The sequence below is a fragment of the Cervus canadensis genome, chromosome 6 (genome assembly GCF_019320065.1).
Source record: "Cervus canadensis isolate Bull #8, Minnesota chromosome 6, ASM1932006v1, whole genome shotgun sequence".
In the NCBI taxonomy this organism is placed as follows: domain Eukaryota; kingdom Metazoa; phylum Chordata; class Mammalia; order Artiodactyla; family Cervidae; genus Cervus; species Cervus canadensis.
Genome location: NC_057391.1, coordinates 9,622,388 through 9,646,820, shown reverse-complemented (window position 1 = coordinate 9,646,820; position 24,433 = coordinate 9,622,388). Strand labels below are relative to the sequence as shown.

Below are 24,433 nucleotides of genomic sequence, written 5' to 3'. Positions count from 1 at the left end.
CATATCATTATACATATTTATCATGTATATGATAAGAATATTATTTAGTATTAAAATAATAGGTATTGACTAAAAATATATTTACCATTTCCATTTTAATTTTTACAGAAATTACTATTTAGAACCGGATAAAAAGAAAGAAAAAGTCTCACGAGTAACTTATGAACTATCTTGACTGAAATTCCCAAATGTTGAGAACCTACTAATGTCTGATCTTTTATGCTTGGAAGAACTTTCAACACAGTTTCTAGGTATTGCTTCTGTCTGCTTTAGCCACATCAGGGTCTTTACCAATTATGTTCTTCTTCAGAGAGTTTGCAACTGCCACCTCAAACCCTTATCTCTCTTTGAAAGAGCCCCCAGTTTTTTCCTTTGTCTTGTGTCTTTGAAAAGAAGGCGACTTCATTTAAGCATGGCTGTCCTAAATACCATGGATGGTGTTTTTCTCCTAGTTGGCACCAAAAAATCACAGAAGAAGGTAGATCATTTAAAACATTTTCCTCATGGTTGTCGTGTTCCTCCATTCAGCAGAAAGATTATTGGTTACCATGGCAATAGCTCCCACAGCATTCCATTCTAAGGATCCGCACAGGTAAATCGCAAGTTTTACTCTGCGTTCCTCCTACCCTGGCCCTCCCCAGGTCTGCGTATTTTTGCAGCTTGTACTCTGTGACCGCTGTTTAGAGCAATCAATCAGCTGACCAAACAAAAAACCTAGAGTTAAGCCAGATATTTTTTTCAAAGGCACCATATCCCTTTCTCTTCTGAGTATTTTGAAAATTTACATAAACCGTTGTACAATGATTTTTCTAACAGCACCACTTAAAAACTTTCTGGTGTGTTCTTTCACCTGTCTGGTATTTTAGTTGTACCTCTTTAACCATGCTTAGAAAATAATGAATTTACAGTAAAAATTAAAGCAGGAGATAGTTCTATGAGATCATTTCCCATGGGCTTAATATCATGTCTTTCCTAAGGATAATTCTCTGACTTTCCTTCCTTCACCACTCCCAAACCCTCTTATAAAATAGTGCTGATACTCAGAAGAGTAAAAACTGTCCTCAAGCCATTGCCTTGGAGATACCAAACACTTAGATTTTCCCCCCTTAAGACTGTTAACGACCTTGTTTCTATTCAGAACCTTATTGATAATAGTAAAAGGTGGTTTTAAACAATTCAAACAAATTACTGGCACACAGCACCTGTTATGTTACAGAGGTGATGGAATAACTTTAGAGCATCAACTGGATAAATTCTATTTCCCTACAACTATAAAAAATTCTTTTCGTATTATTACTTTTAGTCTTTGCTGATTACTTAGTTTCTTCATAACCATGTGGCATAAATGAGGAATCTAGAGATTTCTATAGTATGTAGAGATACCTTTTAATCTTTATTTCTACCTATAACTTTGAAACAATAGTGGTATTTTGGTAATGAAAAAGAGAGAACATGAAGGGGAGTTGCTATTATCTGATGTTAAGCAATTAAAAATAAAATTTGGTTTCAACCCTCTTTCAGGGAAGGATTTTGTATCTCCTAGATGTCTTTTCATTGAGAAAGACATATCTCCTGACCTATCTATGAACATCCCATTGAATAGCACCATCTCCTATTAAGGGCATGGAAGTAAACTCTGTAACTAAAACAGATGCCTCCACCCACAGCTTCTAAAATCAGTGGGTATTCATAAACCTCACCACAAATTTTCAGAGCATAGTGGGAAAAGGGAACTGTTAAAAATTTGAAACTCTATTAAAGTACTTTCTGACTCTTCCGGTAAAAGAAAATATATTACTTTCTAGGAAGTTCACTACGTTAAAAAACAAAGCAATCAGGATTGGAAATCCATGGCTAGCATTTTGGGTTACATCACTCAGATTTAGGAGAGAAGACATTTACTTTTAGATAGAATGCCATATAGAATGGGTCTCAGATTTCTCTCAAAATTGTATTGGAATTGTTTCAAGGGATGATAAAGACATCATTATTTTCTAAGCCATTTTCTGTCTAAACTAAATCACTTTTCTCTTTTGTGCTCTTGCCATCTATGTTAAAGCTTTCACTTCACCATTTTCTTTTTTTTTTTTTTCTTTTTTTTTTTTTTATATGGAACGCTTCACGAATTTGCGTGTCATCCTTGCGCAGGGGCCATGCTAATCTTCTCTGTATCGTTCCAATTTTAGTATATGTGCTGCCGAAGCGAGCACAACTTCACAATTTTCAAACACTTCATTCCACTCTTCTATCATGACTTTATGATACCATGAAGCATACCTTCAAGCATACCGTGATAAAATGTTACAAAGGTTTATTTATTCCTTTACATGAGGGCTTCCCAATGGGCACAATGTTAAAGAATCTGCCTGCCAAAGCAGGAGATGTAAGAGATGTGGGTTCGATCCCTGGGTTGGGAAGATCCCCTGGAGTAGGAAATGGCAACCCACTCCAGTATTCTTGCCTGGAGAATTCCATGGACAGAGGAACCTAGTGGATTACCATCCATGAGGTCCCAAAGAGTCAGACCACTCAGTTATCCAGCACCACTGGGTGCATGAACACATATAGTACCTTATATGCTAATCCCACATAAACCAGGAAGAAAAAGTGACCCACTATTGTAGAATTTTCCAGATTAAGTACAGAGGTTAAAATAATCACACAAACTTTGGGAGTAATTATATTACACTGCACCGTGAGATTTATATAGAAAAACAGTCGCTCTCAATTTTCAGTTGACAAAAGAGCAGTTGAGAAGAGACTCTGTGGCTCTGAAAAGCAGAAACGCTAATGAAGGGTCAGCATTGTATAAGCATGAGGCAGCTAACATGCTGTTTTGACAGCTGAGTAAAGATGAAGGGAATAAAGATTGTAAATCAGAGGAAGTCATGATAAAAGGATGGAGTGAAGTGTTTGAAAATGGTAAAGGGAGAGCTTTAATTAATATGGGTGGGAAGAGCACAAAAGACAAAAGTGATTTAGTTTAGATGGGAAATGGCTTGTAGAGAAAGTTAAGGAGAATAATAATCTGTATGTTAATTTGCAAGGGCCAAGGATGATATTATTTGAAGAATGATAGTTTTATTGTTTTAATATTTTATACACTTAAGTTCCGTTTATCTGAAACATAAATTAGTACAAGTTCCTATTACTCTTAATATGTATATTAGACAAACTGGCAAGCAGGGGTTTGCTTTAGGTCAGCCTTTGTTATAAACTTAATTAAAACTACTTTCACTATTTCAACTTATAAGCAAGATCATGAATTTATAATGTGAAGATAACAGAAAGACTGATTTAGTTACAACTTGGTCCTAATTCTTTTGGCTAGTATCCTTCAGTTCTGGGTTCCTAACATGATCAAGAAAATGCACATACAGAAAGAAGTAAAACCCACTGTTCCTTAATTAGAAATCATGTGAGTGGCTTAATATTAAAAACATTTTAAAAATACACATGGTACAAATTCTATAGTGTTTTAGCTTCTTTTATTTAAACTGCATTGATATCCATTTACAGCTCTCCTAACAACCACAATCCTCTGTCCTGGATTTTCCAGGTCACTTCAGATTCCAAATATTATATCTATTGTTAAACGATATGTTTGGATTTGGGTTTGGAAAATATGGTCACTGAACTTATAGACTAACTCTGAAATAGCAATAGCCTTTGGCATTATGTAGTGATTCTATTTCTGGGCCATGATTATCATGTTAAATCAGATCAAATCAATGTTCATTATTTCAGTCGACCTAACAATAAACTATGAAATAATGGGGACATTTAAAAACCTCTGTAGTCATTTGCAATTTGAAGAGAGTTCATAGTATGATCTATTATAGACACAAACACACATATAGCCAGTAAGCCTATAGACACAAGGCTCCTCATCCTTGCCACCTGCTGTGTGCTAAGTCGCTCAGTCATGTCTGACTCTCTATAACCCCATGGACTGCAGCCCGCCAGGCTCCTCCGTTCACGGGATTCTCCAGGCAACAATACTGGAGTGGGTTGCCATTTCCTACTCCAGGGGATCTTCCCAACCCAGGGATCGAACGGGGTTATGGCTAACCTGCATTGGCTGGCGGGTTCTTTACCACCTGGGAAGTCCATTGCCATATAGGAAATGAAAGCAAGAGATAACGAGATATTGTGTTATATGTTACAGGGTCAAAACTAAGGAAGACAAAAATAGTCTAAATGTACTTGTGCGAATACTTAAAAAGAGCTTGGTGATATTTTTAATTTCCATAGGGTTAAACTCATATTCTTGATAAATCAGAACTGAAAAGGTACACTGGGATTTGCTATGTACAAGACGATAATTACAAGGGAATGAAGTCAAGACTGACTCACTATCCTATGCCAAACACCTCCTCCTCAATGAAAACGTTTACATCATTTGATGCCCCCTACATTACTAGCCTTCTTATCATTATAATATCGTTCATGAGGCCAATCTTTATTCTTTCGTGATTTTGGGTACCCACTAAGAAAGAAAGGAAAAAGTTTTAAAGACTCCTGATGGCTCAGATGGTAAAGCGTCTGTCTACAATGCAGGAGACCTGGATTCGATCCCTGGGTCGGGAAGATTCCTTAGAGAAGGAAATGGCAACCCACTCCAGTACTCTTGCCTAGAAAATCCCATGGGCGGAGGAGCCTGGTGCAGGCAACTGTCCATGGGGCCGCAGAGTCGTACACGGCCGAGCGACTTCAAGTCCAGAATGGCATTTGGTAACTCTCTTGAAAATTAAGGTTATTTTCCCCAAGTCTTGCTGGAAACACATCTACCGCTGTGCTGAGTCTCTCCTCCCACATTTCCGCGCTGGTGGGGACTTGAGAAGCCCGGGAAGGCGGCTGCAACAGGGGTGGGAGTGGGAGATAGGATATCACCCGCTTGACACTTCGGCACTGTTGCTATGAATGATTCACTCGTGTTTGGCACATTTGTGGCAAGGAAATCTCCTCCTCCCGCCGCTCCTCTCGGCAGTCTCCTGCGCTTTGGCCTTTAAGGAGAAGCGAGAGCAGGTGGGCACAGAGGAGCTCGCCGAGTCTTCCTCCCCCTGCTCCGTCCCTAATTTAGCAGTACTTCCGGCCGCGTGACATCATCCCCCGCACCCCGGTGACGTGAGCGGCGGGTGACGTGGGTGCGCAGAGGAGCGCGCTGACGTCGCTATTTAAAGGTCCTCCTGCGGGGAGGATGGAGACACAGCGCGAGCACCTGGCGTGGGGCGCGGAGGAGGCGGTGGAGGCCCGGAGCGGGGCCGGGAGCCAGCAGAGGAGCGGAGCGCGCGGCCTGCCCGCCGCCGGCCCCTAGGGGAGGGGGAAAGGAGGGAAGGACGGACCGCCGGGCCTGCGAGCCGGCCTGGCTCCCCACGAGGGTCGGCTCGGCCCCCGACTACCGGCGTCCCCGGCGCCCTCGCGGCCGCCGCCTCCTCTCGCTCCCTGCAGGGCCCCACCGGCTCCCCGGGACCCGTCCGCGCCCCAGCTCCCGGCAGTTCCCCGGCGGCCGCCGCTTCCCGCCCCCTCCCGCGAGCAGGGGGAGGGGCCGCGCTGCTCCCTGTTCTCCCCGCCCCTCCCCGCCCCCCGCAGCCCGCTCCGCTGCCGCGCTCGCCTCTCGCTGGCGGCGCTGACCCGGGAAGCGGCGGCTGGAGGCGGAGGCGGCGGCGGGCTGCGGGCCGCCGGGCCAGCGCTTGCTCCGCCGAGCGGGAGCTGGAGTCCGGCGGAGGCGGGCGGTGATGGGAGTGTGAGGAGGCAGCGGCGGGGCCCGGGCACTGTGAGGCGGCGCGTGGCAGCGGCGCGGAGCGGGAGCGGAGAGGAGCAGGGGTGGGGCGCTGGAGCCGCGGCTCTTCCGCGGCGTCGAGCCCCAGTCCCCCAACCCCGGCGCGGGACCACCCTCCCGCCTCGGCTCCGGCGGGCGCCCGTCGACCCGTCAGCCCCGTGCTCCGCGGCTGCTCGGCCAGCCCGCGAGCTGGGGAACAGCCTGCCGGGGGCAGCGTGGGGCTTGGCGTCTCTGATTCATTCATTCGCCGCCGCCGGAGCTCGGACCTGCAGCGCTCCGAGGAACGGAGGGACAAGGGGCAGCCGCGAATGAGGGGCCGAGTGGGAGCCAGGCTCCATTGTGCTCGGCGGCGGGGGGCGGGCAGGGGCTGAGGGGGGTGGGATCGGGCCCCCTCCCGCTGCTCCCCGGGTGCGCTGCGCCCCCAGCCTGCTGCCAGCCTGGAAATGGCTCCGTGTGTTCTCTTCGGGAGAGTGAATCGATCCTGCCCAGCCTTCTCTTCCTCCTCCCCGCCTCCTCTCTGCTCCCAGTCTTAGGAAGGGGGAAAAAAATTAAAGACAGATTCCAATGTGGAGTGCCGAGCGCGTCGCGAGCTGCCGGGCTTGCACGTCGAAGAGGTTTTTCTACATAGCTTTTTTCTAATGTCAGCGCAGGGAAGCAGTGGTATTGCTGCTTTTAGGATTATTTTCTCGTAGGGATCTTTCAAGTGCACGTCGCATTGGGTTGCACGCTCCACCCCCAGGAACCTGGTGTGGTGGAGAAATTTGAACCCGCAGCCTTAGTAACACCGAAAAGGCCGAGTTACCTGGGCTCTCCCTGAGTGTGGAGGAGGACATGAGCGAAATGACCACCAAGCTCATGTTTTACAGGACTCCGTGAAGCTGGATTCTGCGTTTTCCGACACGTAGATTCGTTTTGTGGAATAAAGTTGACCGCCGTTTCCTCCGCGCAGCATTTTATCTCTAATAAGCAAATGCCACCTCTGTTCGAACGTTTTGGTATTTCCCAGAGAGAAATAATTTTACCTAAGGGAACTAACTGAATTTTCAGCTACATTGAAATACCTCCAGAAAAGGATCTCGGGGGTGGAAAAGCAACTGCGAAACAACAGACGGAGAAATTCATTTGGAAGTTATTCCGTAGCATAAGAGCAGGAACTTACAAGCAAGTTTTCATTGGGCAAAATGGGGTAAGGATTTTTGTGCTTAACCCTCTTGGAGTCTGTTTATGTTTGTGTGTGATTGAGCGGTGGTGGCGAATTGTCTTTGTTTTAGGTTTTCAAACAAATTTGCCACCTTGCTAAGCTAGTTGTAGTTTAAAAATATAGGTGTGTTAGCCTTTTACGAAGGTGTTTTTGTAGAGTGACACCAGAGGCCGTAATTAAGGAACATAAGTCTATTATTGTAACCAGAACATAGTTTTACTACTCATATTTAAGAAGACCACACGTTCTGCGCTTTCCTGGTCGAAGTGCCGCAGCAGTTTGTAATCAAAGTCGTGTTGTCTTAGGTTTTGTTGCCGGTATCTTTAAAGAGAAGCCCTGCATTCTCTCAGTACTTTGAGAATAATCAGGTGCACAAAGGACGATTATAAAGTAATGGGTAGGTTAGACTCCAGTCCTTGAAAAGGATCCAGTGTAAATTGTTGTTCTCACCGTGCCCTCTGTTTTGCCCTTGAGTAGCCAAAGCAAAAGTCAATAGAATTGACTTACTGGGGGCATTAAAACGAAAATCTGGAAGTCTTAGAAGGACTCCACAGTGCTCTACACTTAGTTGGACATCATAGCCTGAATAGAAACAGCTTTTTGTTGAAAGAACTTGTTCACTTTCTCTGTTTTTTGGCTTTTAGGATCAGCTCTTCAGTTTGTGTTAACAGGGTCAGGTCTACACCTTCTTTCAGATCCAAAGTCAAACAAGAGTGCATTTTTCAACCTTTTATTAATTCTTTACACAATAACTTGATAAAATGCTTGTGATTTTTCCTAATTTAAGCCTGATCTCTGTAATATATTAAAGGAGTAATGATCTGGTTTGTTTCATTGACATTTTTTTTCAACATTCGACATTTGACATTTTTGTCAAAGAGGAACTTCCAGAATTTTTCTTTCTCTTTTTTTTTATGGTTGAATAAAGACATCTGAAGTGTAGTTAAAGGACAGAGATTGAAAAGATAGACATGGAAATACACTGACAGTTTAGGGATGTGCATATCTAAACTTTTGTTTTTAAAATGTCCAGAGGAAAGTTCCTAATAGTATTGCCCTTTTTGTTGGAGTTAAAGCTTGGAGTTTATTAACTTGAATACGTTTGAAAATGTTAAGAATGTGTGTGGTAGGAATCTTTCATCAGGAATTGATGAGAAAGAGCAATACTTGTTTGTAAAACTTAAATGACAAAGTGATGAGAATATATTTAACTTCCATGATTTGGAATACTAAGAGCAATTAAAATACCTCATTCTATTTCTAGTGCTGCTATTAGTAGCTTGGTGATCTGAGGCAGATTGCTTGACCTTTGTAGACTCTTGTTTTTTTATCTGTAAAATGAAAGTGTTAGGTGAGTTTTTTGTTTTTTTTTTCCAGTTTGTAAAAATGAATTCTTTCTTTCTCCTCTTTCTATTTTTGTAATTGCTGGTTGGTTTCTTGAAGCAAATCTCTCAGATGGAGAGATTGCTTTCTCTAAGCAGTTGTTAAGCATGTAAGCTGGAAAATAATGGCATTTGAAAAATGTTTTGGATGAATTGTACCAATTTTAATAAGAGAAAATACTGAAAAATGCTACTGTTCAGAATCTTTGAAATATGGCTTCCCTTGAGAGTCTGCAGCCCTTCTGTTTAAAACGTGTCAGAGAAGAAAAATCAAGTGGCAGTTTTTCATGCTGAAGGCTGAGTTCTCTGTAGGCTGTGGAGTGGCAGCATCGTGAAAGAAAATCAGTTTTCCACAACCTTGAAGCTGCATGAATGTCCATGGTTTTACTAAGGGAAGCTTGGGAGGAACTTAGTACAAAGAACATGTTTTTAAAGCATGAAAATAAGTCCCACACATTTAACATACTAAAGTGTAATAAAATGTATTTATAAACTAGTTTATTTGTCCTTAATAAATTCTTTAAAGTTGACTGGAGAGGCAAAGGAACAAATATTTATGGCATAATTTTTCTGCAAGTCTGTATCTGGGGCTGTGACTCTTTCTCATTAACTATGACTTGTTTCATCTGAGTTGTCGAGAGAAGGCATTTGTGGAAGTTTCCACACTTGGTTGGTGTTTGTACCTAATAAGTACGGAATAAGCATAGCCTCCTGCACCTACTTAAACCGAAGGGAAACAGAGCTTTAAATGGCCTTTAAAGTTTTACCTAGGCAATCCTAAAGTACTTACTCTGACTGGCGTCTAAAACTTCCAATACTGTGGATGAAGAGTTTCACGTTTTATGAATATATTTTTTGACTAATGTTAGGTCATAATAGAAGTTTACCTTTGCCTTAATTTTGGATATAATTGCAAGTCTAGGGGCAAAATTGAAACAAAGGAATGATTTTTTAAAGAAAATGAGTGATTAGTTCAGGCAGAAAAACAAATTAAGGCTCTTGTAATAGGAGTTTATGAACTATGGTGGAAATGGAAAAGAACAGCTGAAACTGACAGTTGGCAGAATCTGTCAAAGTGTCTTGGATGCTGCCTGAACTGTTTTAATTACGGTGAAGACAGTTGAAGGATTGGTTTATGAAACAGGTGTATCAGAACCCCTAAAAATGAGAGCGTGTATGTTAGGTAAAGTCTTGGAAAAGCTTCCAAGCCCCAGTGAGGAGTCCCTGTTAGGTATGACCCCCAGTCCTCCATGTAGTATCTCCTAAAGAGAGCAGTGAGTCAGGAGCTATTTTGGAATGAGTAGAGTAGGCAACAGAGATCATATAATTTCGATGAGGTATTTCATGCTACCTTTTGTTTTACTTAGCTCATATTGCCAGCTTATTGACCTCAACAAGGGAAAATCCCCTCCCCTGCCTTATTAAGAGTGAGTTATTTTTAAAATGTGATTTCTCCCTGCCAATACGGTTGATAACACTGTTTCTGACTTAACTCACCTGCGGGTGGACGCCCAGAGAAACCCTCCACTTTGGCTTCCCCACATAACTCCCTGAAACATGGATGTGGGTGCTGCCACATTGCAGTCTGAACCTTCTTTGCTGGGAGCGAAGCAGACATCTCTGTCTCAGGCTACTGGGTGCTGCTCTCCGGGAACTGTACCTAAGATGCAGAAGTCTTGATCCAGCACTGCAATCTGAATGGGCTGTGTTGCAAGGGCAACCACTCAGACATGTCTAACGTCAGAGAAGTTAGATGGAAGTCTTAATTATTCGTTCATTTTGCCAGTTTTGAACCTCTATCGTGCCATATATAGCAGCTCAGTGCTGCTGATACATAGACTAGTAAAATGTGCTCCTTCCCTTAGGGAGTTTATTGTTTAGAAGCTGGGTCAACAGTCAAGCCTAAAATTAATAAGCACAGTGGAATGTCTAAGGGACTGAATCGATCATAGAGATACAAAGTAAGTGTGTGTATGGCATTAACTGCTGAGGGAAGCATGAGAAAGCTTTTGTGGAAGAGGTAATCCATATTAAATAATGAAAACTGGGTACAGGTGAGCCTTGTAGACAAATAGCCTTCAAGGCAGAGGGAACAGTGTGGTTGACAGCATTAAGACAGTTCAGTTCAGTCACCCAGTCGTGTCTGACTCTGCAAGCCTGTGGACTGCAGCACGCCATGCTTCCCTGTCCATCACCAACTCCCGGAGCCTACTCAGACTCATGCCTATTGAGTCAGTGATGCCATCCAACCACCTCATCCTCTGTTGCCCCTTCTCCTCCCTGCCTCAATCTTTCCCAGCATCAGGGTCTTTTCCAATGAGTCAGTTCCTTGCATCAGATGGCCAAAGTATTGGAGTTTCAGCTTCAGCATCAGTCCTTCCAATGAATATTCAGGACTGATTTCCTTTAGATTGGACTGGTTGGATCTCCTTGCAGCCCAAGGGACTCTCCAAGATTCTCCTCCAGCACCACAGTTCAAAAGCATCAATTCTTTGGCTTTCTTTATAGTCCAACTCTCACATCCATACATGACTTTTGGAAAAACCATAGCTTTGACTACACGGTCCTTTGTTGGCAACGTAATGTCTCTGCTTTTTAATATGCTGTCTAGTTTGGTCATAGCTTTTCTTTCAAGGAGCAAGCGTAATTTCATGGCTCAAACGGACTTTCAAGAGTCAAACAGACTCTTGCAGGTCACAAATAAAACCTTGTGCACACCAGGACTGAGGAGAAGGGAGCAGTGACCCCACAAGGGACTGACCCAGACTTGCCTCTGAGTATCCAGGAATTAAGACAAGGAACTGCAAGATAATTTGACGTGGTGAACTTGGCTTTATGGGGTACAGCAAGAGACAGGCCCAGAGTCTTACACAGGGCTCAGGTTGGAGGGCCTTGTGGACCAAACAAAAGTTGGTCTGTTTCAAGCTTTTTTGAGCAGTGACCCATTACAGTAAGATAATACATTTTTACTTTACAACCTAGTGCACACATATGTAAATGGTAAAATATCACAAAAGAACACCCTTTGTGTGATGCACTCTGGTATTTTCTGTTCTATTTCTAAGAAAGAGCAATGGTTGAAATGCAATAAATTGAGTTAACATCCCAGGACTAGCAATGGTATTTTGAAAAACACTGCTCTTAGCTCTGGGAACCCACTGGAGTGTTTTAAGGAAAATAGTTACATGAAGGGTCAGGGAAGTAGGTTGAGAAAACAGTTTTAAATATTTAAATTTTGGCTTTGTACATTGCATTCTGTGAAAACACCAAACCTGAACAATGAAGCATGACTTGGTAGGGGAAGTGGATAGCCAGCCAGGCCTGGAAAATTCCAGGGCGTTAGGAGAGGAGGGATCATGTTGGGCTGTGTGTGGTTGTCTGAGTAGGACTTTTTTTTTAAGGACCAGCACATTTTATGTGCAGAGGTCAAAATGCAGGAAACAGCATGGTATGTTCCTAGCAGAGCCAGACACTCAGAAGGGCCATGGAATAGTGAATTTGGGAGTTTAAAAAGGACTTTATAGCTGGCATACAAATTGCATGGAAATAAAGAGAATGTTTTGGAATTCCTGAAGAAGTAAACTGAAGGGTACATGGAGTTGCTGGTAAGATTTGCCTTGTATGCTAAAAAGTTATTTGACTTGTGATTAAACAGAAGTGTAATTTTATATATATCAACCTACTGGGAGGCTGTCCACTATAAGAAGAGTTTGCATGTTTTGGGAATGGGTTTTCCCCCCAGTTTTATTGCAGTATAATCGACAAGTAACATTGTATTATTGTAAGGTGTACAGCGGAACAGTGAGCATGTGGGAGCCTGTGTCTGTGTTGGGAAATGACCACAGGTCCAGATAACATCCATCCCCTCACATTGTTAAAGCCTGTTTTTCTTGTGATGAAAACTTTCATGAGAATAGGTTTATTTTTTAATATATTAATGGAGTAATTGAGCCCTCACTCTTAATTGAAATTTGAAAGAACTCCTTTTTTGTTTGCAGGGTTGTTTTTCTAGATAGCCTGTTATGCACGAAGGAGATCTCTCTTGCTGTTTCTTTTACCCTAATCTCTAACCTCCTGTTCCATATAGTGAGGACTTTTAACTGGCTCCTTTTTGTTCTTATTTCCTTTTATTCTTGTGGCTACATCCCCTTTCCCTTGGCCTAGTGATGCAGGCAGTGATACCAGCCGTGGACCCTCAGGGCTTTCCTCCAGGTCCTACAGACTTTTACTCACTTCCAGGCAGTGGAAAAAATTTCAGTCTGTTCCACCTCCAATCCTGCCATCTCCTTAACTTTGCTTCTGCAATTTCCTCCTTGCTTCCCAGCTTCTCTTTCCTTCAGTATTGGGGTTGATGATGCTTTATCTGAGCACCACCCTCCCCTCTGCCCCGCCCCAAGATTTGAAGGAAGAAGAGAAATTTTCTTTTCCAGTTTTGTGGTGAGATGGGCTGGTTAGGACATCCACTATCAGCTGACAGGTAACATGATCTCTTTATGGCATAGCAAATTGTGTTATCATGCCAAGATGTGGGATATTATTACTTATACTTATAAATAAGATATATAATGTCTTGTCAAAAACTAGATCCTAGAGTTTTAAAATGAAAATAAAAACTTTTTGAATAGTAACATTTTTCAGCCAAGTACAAAACTTAATGAGAGTAGGAGTATCAAGATTATGGTACTTGAGTACTTGCACGAAGCTGTTAGTAAGATGGTATCAACAAGCCAAGCTTGGCTACTTTACATATATATGGAAATTGACTTTTGAAGGGAGCAAATGTTAGAGCTGGGATCATTTGGGAGACAGAATGAATGTGGAAGATGATGTATTTGGTGTTTTCTTTTTTGAGGACTTTTCTGGTGGCTCAGATGTAAAGAGTCTGCCTACAATGCGGGAGAGCCTGTAGAAGGAAATGGCAACCCAGTCCAACATTCTTGTCTGGAGAATCCCATGGACAGAGGAGCCTGGCAGGCTACAGTCCATGGAATCACAAAGTCAGACGCTAGTGAGAGACTATTGACTATGGGTGGCATGTTAGGATGTGATTATGTACTTCTTAAAAACAATAAACAACAGGGACCCTGCCTTCCCTCCTCAAGCCGGTTGAACGAGCACATTGAATGGAAAGTCTTCCTTTGACTTTCTTGGTCTTTACCCTTTAGACGCTTATGGCCACGTGTCTTGGTAGCACATCCCTCCGCTGGGATTTGTCTGATGTTTCACTGTACACTGAAACGAACAAAACACTTGATAATCAACTGTGCTTCAGTTAAAAAACCAGGAATCACAAACATCACCCCCCCCCCCAAGAAAAGCCCAACAAGGTGTCTCATTTTTGATCAGTCACATTACATAGACATTAATCCTTTTAAAAAATATCCTTATTGATCCCCTTTGTATGTCTTTCACTTGTAATTTTCTTTTTTTTTCTTGGCTCTAGAATAGAATTACTAAACTTTCACAACCAACTTGCAAACTTATCATGGACAAGTAAGTGTATACACTAAAAAATCCTTTTCAAAATATAAATATATAAAGAGCGTGTTTAGGGGAATCTCTTGGTTTTGGTTCAGTACAATAATGTATTTAATAATTTTGATGTGAAGGCACAGTATAAATCTGACTAGTGCGACTTTTCTTTTTAGGGTTTTGGAGAATCATGAAAGTGCATTTAGGATAATTACCTGGAGTGTTGTTCATGGCAGTTAAGGGATTGACAGAAGTGTCTTTATACATAGTTGTAAACTGAGTTTAGTCTTAAGTGATTAAACGTTTCAGATGAAAAGGTGGTTGAGTCTCAAAAGGTCCAACATTGCTACTGCCCTGTGTTTGTTTTTCCAAGCCTATGATGTTTAGTTGAAATATTTATTGGAGTTAATCCATGGTTTTGTTCTGTCATTTTTGATTAATCAGACACACTAGATGAAAGAGTAGGGAACGTGAGTTCCAAATGTTTAAGTGTTTCCTGATATAATTTTTAAATGACTGAATAGAAGACATTTTAGAGAGCTTTATTTCTCAGGCTCTGTTGAGTTGAGTGAAATGTGCAGTTTCTAGTTGTGTTGCATATTTGTAATGACCCATGGCTTACACAGTAAAGTGACCCTGTGGTATACAAGATTCATTATGTTTGTGGAATGACTGAGGTTTTCCTAGAAGTCAAAAATACTTCTCTGTTAAGGTTTGAAAAGTTGAGTACTTTTTAAGATGGTGTAAGGTTTCATGCTCATTAGGTACCTTCATTTCAAAAGAATCCACGTGGTGAGGCAGTATTTATATTCATTTTAGCCCATCTGTGAGAATTGAGATGAAGTGTCCAATCTTACTTAATGGGCATTTCAAGAGTAGGTGAAACTTTTTAAAGGCTAATCATTCAGTGGTCTTTAACATGTGAATACAATCATATAGAACTGAATCTTTGAGGTTAAAATGTTAATTTTTACAACATCTCTCTCTCTATACTATAAAATTAGGACATCCATTATCACTCTGTTAAAAGAGACATTTATCAGTGAACTTGTGCTCTTAATTGCAGTTTGATTTTCCTTTCTTCATTGTAAATCTAGCACTATTGGTCATCTCTGTGCTCCCTAATAAAGTGTCTGATAAAAAAGATGAAATTGATGAGAATCGGTGCTGCTTGTTTTAAGCAGTATTTTCTAGGGAAGAGATTGAAATTACTCACATGTATGTGTTATATTTTGTTGTGTGGCTTGTCATTACCCTCCACTTGTATTTTTTATTGATTTTTTTTTTCTTTCTAAAGGTTTTAAAAAAATCTCATTTCCCTGGTAGGTATAATTTAGAATTAATTTTATAGGGACAAGTATAAATTAGAATTACTTTTACAGGCACAAAACTGAATTGCTTTTTCATGACCTTGCAAAGAGAAAAAACCAAAGTATTCTTTCTTGTGTGGTTTCTTCCCCCCAGTGACTAATTGTGAGCCCAATATGGCTTTGGTGTAGCTAAAAAAATTTCAAATATGTAAAACAAACGTTTGACTTAGGATCTGGATTTCATTTACACATAACTATCTTTTCTCTTTAACGGTAAGCTACTGGCAGATGGCAAAAAGTCAGTTTTCTTTTTTGTATCAGAAAATAAAATTCTAAAATCCAAAAAATTAGCAGTCTACTCAATACTTTCTCTTCGTAGTACAGTTTACTTTTGCACTTTCTCTCACTTTTGAAAAATCGCTTTCATCCTTTAACACCTAATATTAGCTTTGAAAAAATTGCTTTGCTTTTTGGACATTTTCTTTTAATGTTCTTCCATAAAACATGAAGCTCTTCCATGTTATCTTTGAAAAGAGTTGGCACCAGCTCCTCAAGGCAGAGCAGTTTTAAGAACCAAGGACTTTTTATAAAATTACTGAACAAGAGTTAGACAGAAATTAAACACCTATCAAAGCAGCTTTTGCTCCTTTGTGAGGTGGTTTTAAATCATGTTTGTTTGTCACGTCTAATGCACATCCAGATCCACGTGGTCATGTGCTGCAGGGTCCAGAGGGCTGAGAAGAGAATGCTGTTGACCGCCACCCTATCTGTAGAAGGACTTGCTCCTCATTTGTCCCTGTCTTTAGTAGGAGGGCGGTGACGGCCGTAACGCAAGTTCATGTCTCTCTGGGTACTGTGCGTTGCGTTTCCTAACCACCTGCTGCCGCTGCTGCTGCTAAGTCATTTCAGTCGTGTCCGACTCTGTGCGACCCCAGAGACGGCAGTCCACCAGGCTCCCCCGTCCCTGGGATTCTCCAGGCAAGAACACTGGAGTGGGTTGCCATTTCCTTCTCCAAGGCATGAAAGTGAAAAGTGAAAGTGAAGTCACTCAGTCGTGTCCGACTCTTAGGGACCCCATGGCCTGCAGCCTACCAGGCTCCTCCGTCCATGGGATTTTCCAGGCAAGAGTACTGGAGTGGGGTGCCATTGCCTGCTCCGTCCTAACCACCTAGATCATAGCAAAGCACACACGTACAGTGTAAGTTGAGAGGTTCTGGGGAATTAGACCCCACTTTTAGGGTATAGAAAATCCTGATTCCTAGCAGGTGGGTATAAGTTGGATGTACCAGTTATTTTTCTATTAATTTCCATGGTAACTTGTTGGATCCTTTCATCTTTAGTTTTAAGCATGCCTCAATCTTAAGTTGTGTTGCCTTCTTTCTGTTTCATTTAAGAAATCTAAAACTGTTATTCTGAATAAGGCTTTTTTGTGAGTTGGAATTTTCTGCCCTAGTTGCTTTCAGTTTCCCTCATTAGGTTCATAATAACGGTCTCTCAGAAGTTATCTTAAGTGGATTTGACTATCAAAGAGCAGTAGAAAATTTCTGTCCGTGTTCCTTCGTGGAAGGTAAGTCTATACATGACTAAGCTTGGGACAATTAATTTGAACCAACTGTATAATAATATTCAAGTGGGCCTAGCCTATCCGTTTGGGCTTCCTGGGTGGCTCAGATAGTAAAGGATCTGCCTGCAATGCAGGAGACCCAAGTTTGATCCCTGGGTTGGGAAGGTCCCCTGGAGTAGGACATGGCAAGCCATTCTGATATTCTTGCCTGGAGAATCCCATGGACAGAGGAGCCTGGAGGGCCACAGTCCATGGAGTCGCAAAGAGTCGGACACGACGAGTGACGAACACTCAGCCTAACTCTTTACCTTCCTGTGCTTCCATTTTGCTTATCTTCTAAAGCTGCCATGTTCTGTCTTACTCTGTAGGTGTGAATCTCTGTCATAGGGCTTTTAACGTTAAAGTTCGTGTGCTTTGCTTAATCACCCTGCCCGCTCCTTTGATGTTCACAGGATGAGAATTCCACCTCCTTTTGTTTACTGAGCATTGCCAGGGATCTGTGTACATTCAGCTGAATGGGGAGACTCCCACATCACCCTTTTATCTTTCTTGAGGTTCTGTTGATTAAAAAACATGGTTCTAGATTTCGTGGGCTGTCTTTTTCCTTACTCAACTGATAATATATGGGATTTTAGTTGTCTGTTTTCATTGTTGCTTTCATTTAGTATTTTATTAATGCTGAATTGATATTTATTGTTATGCCTGTGTTAATGTGAGGGAAGTAAGACATTAATGGTAATATTGCTACTTAGTTTTACTTGGAGGCTTATTAGTATATTTGGGGTATTTAGCGTATGATCTGTGTGCAAAATATAGGCTATTCATGTGGTAGGAAGCTAGCCTGAAAAGTGTTTTCAAAGATGGTGCAGTGGTTACTTAGAAACCAAGGTGCAAAATTATATATTTGCAACTATACAAAATACATACTGTATATATAACAAGATTTGAAAGAAATTTATTAAAATGTTACCATGTTTATTTCTTGGATACAACAATTCTGAAATTTTGTTTTTGAGTCTTTCCGAATCTTTTAAGTTTCTTTGTGATTAAGTTTTAGAACTTATCTTGGGTTTTAAGGGTGAGGGTGTTAAAAATTACTAATGTCTACCATACAAAGTTATCAGGGGGTCTGTCACTGTTCCTATAGATGCATAAATACTTATGTGTTTGTATCAACTTTAACTTATCTCAAATTTTGTTTTTCTTTTCAAAACTGGCTAAAGAAGTAATTACTCCAGTGATAGCAAATATGGTTTCTTGTTTAAGTAAGGAGTACTTCTGGTGTTGGTTATCAGAATGTTAGTACTAATCTCCACTTTTATGGATAAGGAGCCAGAGCTCAAAGGGAAAATGTGCGTAGGGGCAGTTATATGGGGCAAGAGCATGTGCTATGTCCTCTAATTCCTAGAGGCTCTTATCATTAGCTCAGGGGACCCTAAATGGATACTCACATATACGGAGACTCATTTTTTGTTGATTAGTCACTAAGTTGTGTCCAACTCTTTGTGACTCCATGGATTGTAGCCCACTAGGCTCCTCTGTCCATGGGATTTCCCAGGCAAGAATACTGGAGTGGGTTGCCATTTCCTTCTCCAGGGGATCTTCCCAAGCCAGGGGTGAAACCTGTGTCTCCTGCACTGGTAGAAGGATTCTTTACCATTGAGCCACCAGGAAAGCCCAAGACTTATTTAGAGTGGGGTTTCTAACCCCTCATAGTTTATTTTTTTAATTTTTTTTCTTTTCAGGTTTTTTTTTTTTTTTTCATTTATTCTTATTAGTTGGAGGCTAATTACTTTACAGTATTGTAGTGGGTTTTGTCATACATTGACGTGAATCAGCCATGGAGTTACATGTATTCCCCATCCCGATCCCCCCTCCCACCTCCCTCTCCATCCGATTCCTCTGGGTCTTCCCAGTGCACCAGGCCCGAGCACTTGTCTCATGCATCCAACCTGGGCTGGTGATCTGTTTCACTATAGATAATATACATGTTTCAATGCTGTTCTCTTGAAACATCCCACCCTTGCCTTCTTCCACAGAGTCCAAAAGTCTGTTCTGTACATCTGTGTCTCTTTTTCTGTTTTGCATATCAGGTTATCATTACCATCTTTCTAAATTCCATATATATGTGTTAGTATGCTGTAATATTCTTTATCTTTCTGGCTTACTTCACTCTGTATAATGGGCTCCAGTTTCATCCATCTCATTAGAACTGATTCAAATGAATTCTTTTTAATGGCTGAGTAATATTCCATGATGTGTATGTACCACAGCTTCCTTATCCATTCGTCTGCTGATGGGCATCTAGGTTGCTTCCATGTCCTGGCTATTATAAACAGTGCTGCGATGAACATTGGGGTGCACGTGTCTCTTTCAGATCTGGGTTCCTCAGTGTGTATGCCCAGAAGTGGTATTGCTGTTTAACCCCTCATAGTTTAAAAAAGAAAAAAAGGAAGAGAGTCCAATGTAAGCTTAGTATCTTGACAATGAGTTTTAATTAAACATATCTTGTTTTCCTTTTAAATGGTACTGAAAGAAACTGCATTCTCATTTTAGTGTGCTCAAATCTCTGCTCAATGCATTTAGTTTTGAATACACTGATGTCTTTCTCATGAATGAACTGAAATGTTATTACATGTGTTTTGTATAATTTCCGAAGTTCATTCTAAAGTGTAAATTCCATCAGTCAGAGCCCTGTTAACTGCCTTTGTAATTATTGGACACATGAGCCTCAAGGACACGTAAGTCGGCAGCGTCTACTTCTCTGAGGAGCTCAGTCTGGAATAAGAATGCTTGGGATGTTATCTTAAAGCATGTTTCCTGAAACTTAATGTTGGACCATGAGACCTACAAGTGGAAGGATCACTTACAGCCTGTAGTACAATTTCTGAATCATGAGACAGCTGTAAGTTGTTTAACTCCCTAGAATTTTCATAAGAGTCCGTTGGGCCATATCATATCCAGTTTTAAAATTGTTACTCTTTCGGAATTGTTTTGGCTGAGCAGAAAAGTGTGTAAATGTGTAAGGTAGAAGTCAGTCAGGACTGGTGGAGACCGTGGCAAGGTGAAGAGAGCATGCCCTGCCTGAAGGCATTCATATCCAGAGTTCTCAAAACCCTGTGCTGAAAACTTGACTCAAGAAGGAAGCCCAGAGAGCATGGCAGGGCATTGGCAGAAATGGACACTAGATCAGTGGTTCTCAGTTTGAACCTGCGTTCCAATCACCTGGAGGGCTTGTTAAAAACAGACTGCTAGACTTCAGCCTGAGTTTTTGATTCAGTAGGTCTGTAAGTGGGACCCATGAATTTGCTGCTCTATTAAATTCTTAGGTAATGCTGACATTGCTGGTCCATGGACCGACCTTAGTGTTACTTGAAAAATGAAGTGCGTACATGAAAAACTTCTGTCTGTTCAAAAGCTTCGGTGATTCTTGAAACCTTTTTGTTCTTTGCTTGCAAGTTGTAAAAAACTGTGATTTTGAAATAAAGGGAGAAATTCTGATTGAACTTGTTAATTTTTTTTTTTTTTTTTTACAAGCTAAAAGATCCAGGGCAACTTGAAACTAATCTCTATTTCTTTAAACCTGGTTACTTCTGGCAGTGCTTACCAGTTACAGTTGTGCAGAGTGACTTCTGCTTTCTGGCATTTCTGAATGGATTATTTTTGAAACTACCTGGCAGTGCTTTGACTCTTGAAGTTTTTATGCTTTTGGAGGAAGTGTAATTTCTGTCTAAGTTGTTTATCCTGCCTAGATATCCTTAAGTTTGTCCACATGCTATAGTACTAGTTTTCTATTGCTGGGTGACAATTACCACAATTTTGGTGGCTGTAAGACAACACCCACTTACCTTAGTTTTTGTGAGTCAGGAGTCCAGGGACCTTAACGGGATCTTCTGCTCAGGGTCTCACGAGGCAGCAGTCAAGGTGGCAGCTGGGGCTAGGGTCTTATCTGTGGACCAGCATCTCCCTGAAAGCTCATATGGTTGTTGGCTGGTTTCATTTCCTTGCAGCTAAGGAGCATGGGGGCTGCAGTACACGGGGTCACAAGAGAGTTGGACACAACTTAGCGATTCAACAGCAACAAATAGAACTCAGTGGCTTGTCTTCAAGGCCAGCAGGAGGAGCCCCTCTTGGTTCTTTATCGTCTTCTAAAGGACTCACCTAAATAAGTTAGGACCACCCAGGGTAACCTTCTGTTTGAAGGTGGAGAGTTTTATGCAGATGTCCACCAGGAGGCAGTAATCCTGGAGCCATCTTAGGATTCTGCCTGCTGTACTCCATCAAACATCTATGGGTGTTTTCCAGATGCTCAAATATCAGTATGCCCACTCCAGTTTTTTTGTTTTTTTTTTTTTTTAACTTTTAAAAATCTGTAGCCTTCTGCATTCCTGCTCCAATATGGACTGGTTACTCCTTAGGCATATTACATAATCCTCATATTAGACTTTCCCTAATTTTTTTTTTGGGCGGGGGGGAGCGTGGGAAATGTGGGCAGGCATCATATCTTGTTTTCTGGTTACTATGCTTTCTTTCTGCATTTATTCTTTTATTTTACTGAAGCTCCTTTTCTTGTAGTTACCTGAAAATGACTAGGTAGGAGATAACTTGAGACATATGTGAAAGTGCCCTCCCCCTCAATTGAGTCTAGATCTCTAGACAGGAAGTAATTTTCTGTCATTACTGTGAAGGCACAGATCTATTCTGGTTTCCAGTGTTCCTGTTCAAGCCTGCTTGTTTCTGATTCCTTTCTTTGCCTTCATGTGTTACTCTTTCCCCACTTTGTAACATTTTAGGATTTTTTCCCTGTAGTTCAAAAATGTCACAATGATGCAGGGTGGGGCTTTTTGTTTGCTTGTGGGTTTTTTTTTTTTTTTTAATCTTTTGGTCACTGCTGGACCATTTCAGTCTGTAAATTTCCATAACTTTGGGAAATTTCCTTCTGTTTTTAAAAAAATATCTTCTGTTTTTCTCTTTGTGAACTGTTAGTTGGATAGTAACCTTTTTCTCTAACCTACCAGTTTTTTTTTTTCCGCCTTCTAAGGAAATTACCTTGACTTCATCTTCTGACAGTTACTGAATTTAAAATTTTCACTTAATTTTAAATTTCCAAGTCTTCTTTCTCAGTGTGCCATCAATTTGAGATTCTTTTATGTTCCCTAAGCTTTCTTTGGGGTTCCTTTTTTGTTTGGTTTCTTCTTGCATGATCCTAAACTTGCCTAGAGTGTCTGGTGATCCCCATCTGTGTGTTTAAGAGTAAGACGCTAGAAAGCCGGTTGGAAGCTCTCTGTGACCCAGTGAGCCCTGTCACCAATGGGCTTCATGTTAGGCATTTAGGTGGTGAACAGGCCAGCTTCTTGGGTGGTTTCCGGGTGTCACTAAGCAGAAATCTGTTCTCTGAGACTGCAGGTCTTTTCTTTAAGAATGTTCAGTTTCTCTAAAAAGCAATCTTCCAATGTATATACCTTTTGGCATTCTGAGAGCAAAGTGTACACCATTGTGTATCTAGGAGGCGTGTACCCGCCCTAAGCTGAAAACCATGAAGGGAGGGTTTGCAGCATTTTTCTTAGTGTTCCACCCTTGTTTTCTGCTACTGGGGAAAGTAATTGACTCTGGTGGTGGGAAGGGGGAAGGGAACTCTCATTGCTCTGGTGCTTGAACTTTTCAGGCAATTTCCTAATTTCAGGTCCATGCTTCACACTCTCTGCTGCAGCTCCTGTGTCTCTGAGTTCTGGCCAGCAAGTTGTTCACTCCCTTTCCTTTTTGCAGGCACTGTGCAGTTAGTTTCCTTGGGTTTGCCACGTCATGTACTGTTCCTTCTTCGAAATTACTTCTTTGAAAATTGTATTAAAATTACTTATCCCCTGGTGTCACTTCTATTCTTCGTGGTTATGGGTTTATACCTTCTTTTCCTCCTTCCCTTTCATTTTAGTGTAGTTTCAGAAAGGGAAGATAAATATGTGCAATTAATTTGCCGTGTTTGACCAGAATCACTGAGCCTTAGCTTTTGAATTTATATAAGGCGTTTTTCAGAATGTGTTGACACTGTTGACAATTGATTAGAATTTGGTGGGTGAGGAAGTGTTGGCTTTCTAAAAATCTCTCCCTGTTACCAACACCAGAAAACTCAGTGCTTAATGTAAATAAGCACATCTTAAAATTTAACAGTTAAAGTTGATCATCAGCCTAAATAAACCCCAGCAAAGCAGAGCACTTGCTCTTTCAACTGTGCCAGGTAGCGAAGGGGTTGCTACAGTTTATCCCCATCACAGTGCCTCTTGAGCACTTGTAACAAATATTAAATGACTTCATTTGTTTCATGAGTCACACTAGGTGCTGGCAATACAAAGATAGGTAGAAGTGAAATGAAGTGAAAGTCGCTCAATCGTGTCCGACTCTTTGAGACCCCAAGGATTCCATGGAATTCTCCAGACCAGAATACTGGAGTGGGTAGCCTTTCCCTTCTCCAGGGGATCTTCGCAACCCAGGGGTCGAACCCAGGTCTCCCGCATTGCAGGCAGATTCTTCACCAGCTGAGCCACAAGGGTAGACAGCCACATAAACAACAACTTCCGTTACTGTGACTTAAGTGCTGTGATACGGATGTATGCTGTGTTTGTGAGCACAGAGAAGGAAGTGCCCACACGAGTTCCAAACCAGCTTTTTCACTCTCCTCTTTCACCTTCATCAAGAGGCCCTTTAGTTCCTCTTCACTTTCTGCCATTAGAGTGTTATCATCTGCATTATCTGAGGTTGTTGAAATTTCTCCTGGCAGTCTTGATTCCAGTTTGTGATTCATCCAGCCTGGCATTTGGCATGATGTACTCTACATATAAGTTAAATAAGCAGGGTGACAATATACAGCCTTGATGTACTCCTTTCCCGATTTGGAACCAGTCGTTCCACGTCCTCCAGTTCTAACTATTGCTTTTTGACCCACATACAGGTTTCTTAGAAGACGGATTCAGTGGTCTGGTATTCCTGTCTCAGGATTTTCCACAGTTTGTTGTGATCCACACGGTCAGAGGCTTTAGCGTAGTCCATGAAGCAGAAGTAAATGTTTTTCTGGAACTCACATAGACATATATTATGAAACACAAAAACAGAAATGAAAGAGGAGCAAATAATTTATTTCTGTCACCCCACCTCCCCCATTTAGAAGTCACTGCTTTACATAATAGTTAGCAAAGGAACGATGTTAAGTTTGTAGAGTTAATACCACGCTTGTGTTTTAGATGAACTAATCAGGCCACAATATGGAGGAAGCTTTAGACTTGGGGAGATACGCATGAGAGAGAAATGGATGGGGGTCTTGGAGATCCTCAAATTTAATTGTGTAATAAGTTAATTGCAGCAGCTTAGTCAGGAATAATGGCTTGAATTATGGTAGAGTAGAACACGGACAGGATTCAAAAGAGATTTAAGTAGTCCTATCTGTAGGAGTTGACAGTGAGCTCTGTCGATATAGAGGGGTAGGAAGACTGGCTTGGTCAGCATTAGTTGAGATGAGGAACCAGGAGAAAAGCAAGTTTGCAGTGAGGTGAGATGACGAATTGGATAAAAATTGTTGTATTTATTGCCATGTACGCGGGAATGTTTTATAGTCAGATATCCAGGTCTGGTATTCAGGAAAAGAGAACTAGGCTTTTGGGAATCATTAGGATATATAAGCATTGGTTGAAACTTTGAATGTGGATGAGCTCATTCAGGGTATTTATAGAAAAG

At 41.4% G+C, this 24,433-nt stretch overlaps 1 protein-coding gene and 1 non-coding gene across 2 annotated transcripts in view; one reads left to right on the top strand and one right to left on the bottom strand.

The window, feature by feature from the left end:
- Window positions 1–2,103: 2,103 nt before the first annotated feature.
- Window positions 2,104–2,210, bottom strand: LOC122444383. The gene has a single exon (XR_006270226.1). It is a non-coding gene; the product is annotated as a U6 spliceosomal RNA (small nuclear RNA).
- A 3,668-nt stretch (window positions 2,211–5,878) lies between these two features.
- The window catches only part of HOMER1 (homer scaffold protein 1), a 132,172-nt gene continuing 113,617 nt past the window's right edge, over window positions 5,879–24,433 (top strand). Inside the window, exon 1 of the mRNA XM_043470750.1 lies at window positions 5,879–6,968. Coding sequence (XP_043326685.1) covers window positions 6,964–6,968 — 5 coding nt within the window. The 5' untranslated portion in view covers window positions 5,879–6,963. The remainder of the gene's footprint in view (window positions 6,969–24,433) is intronic.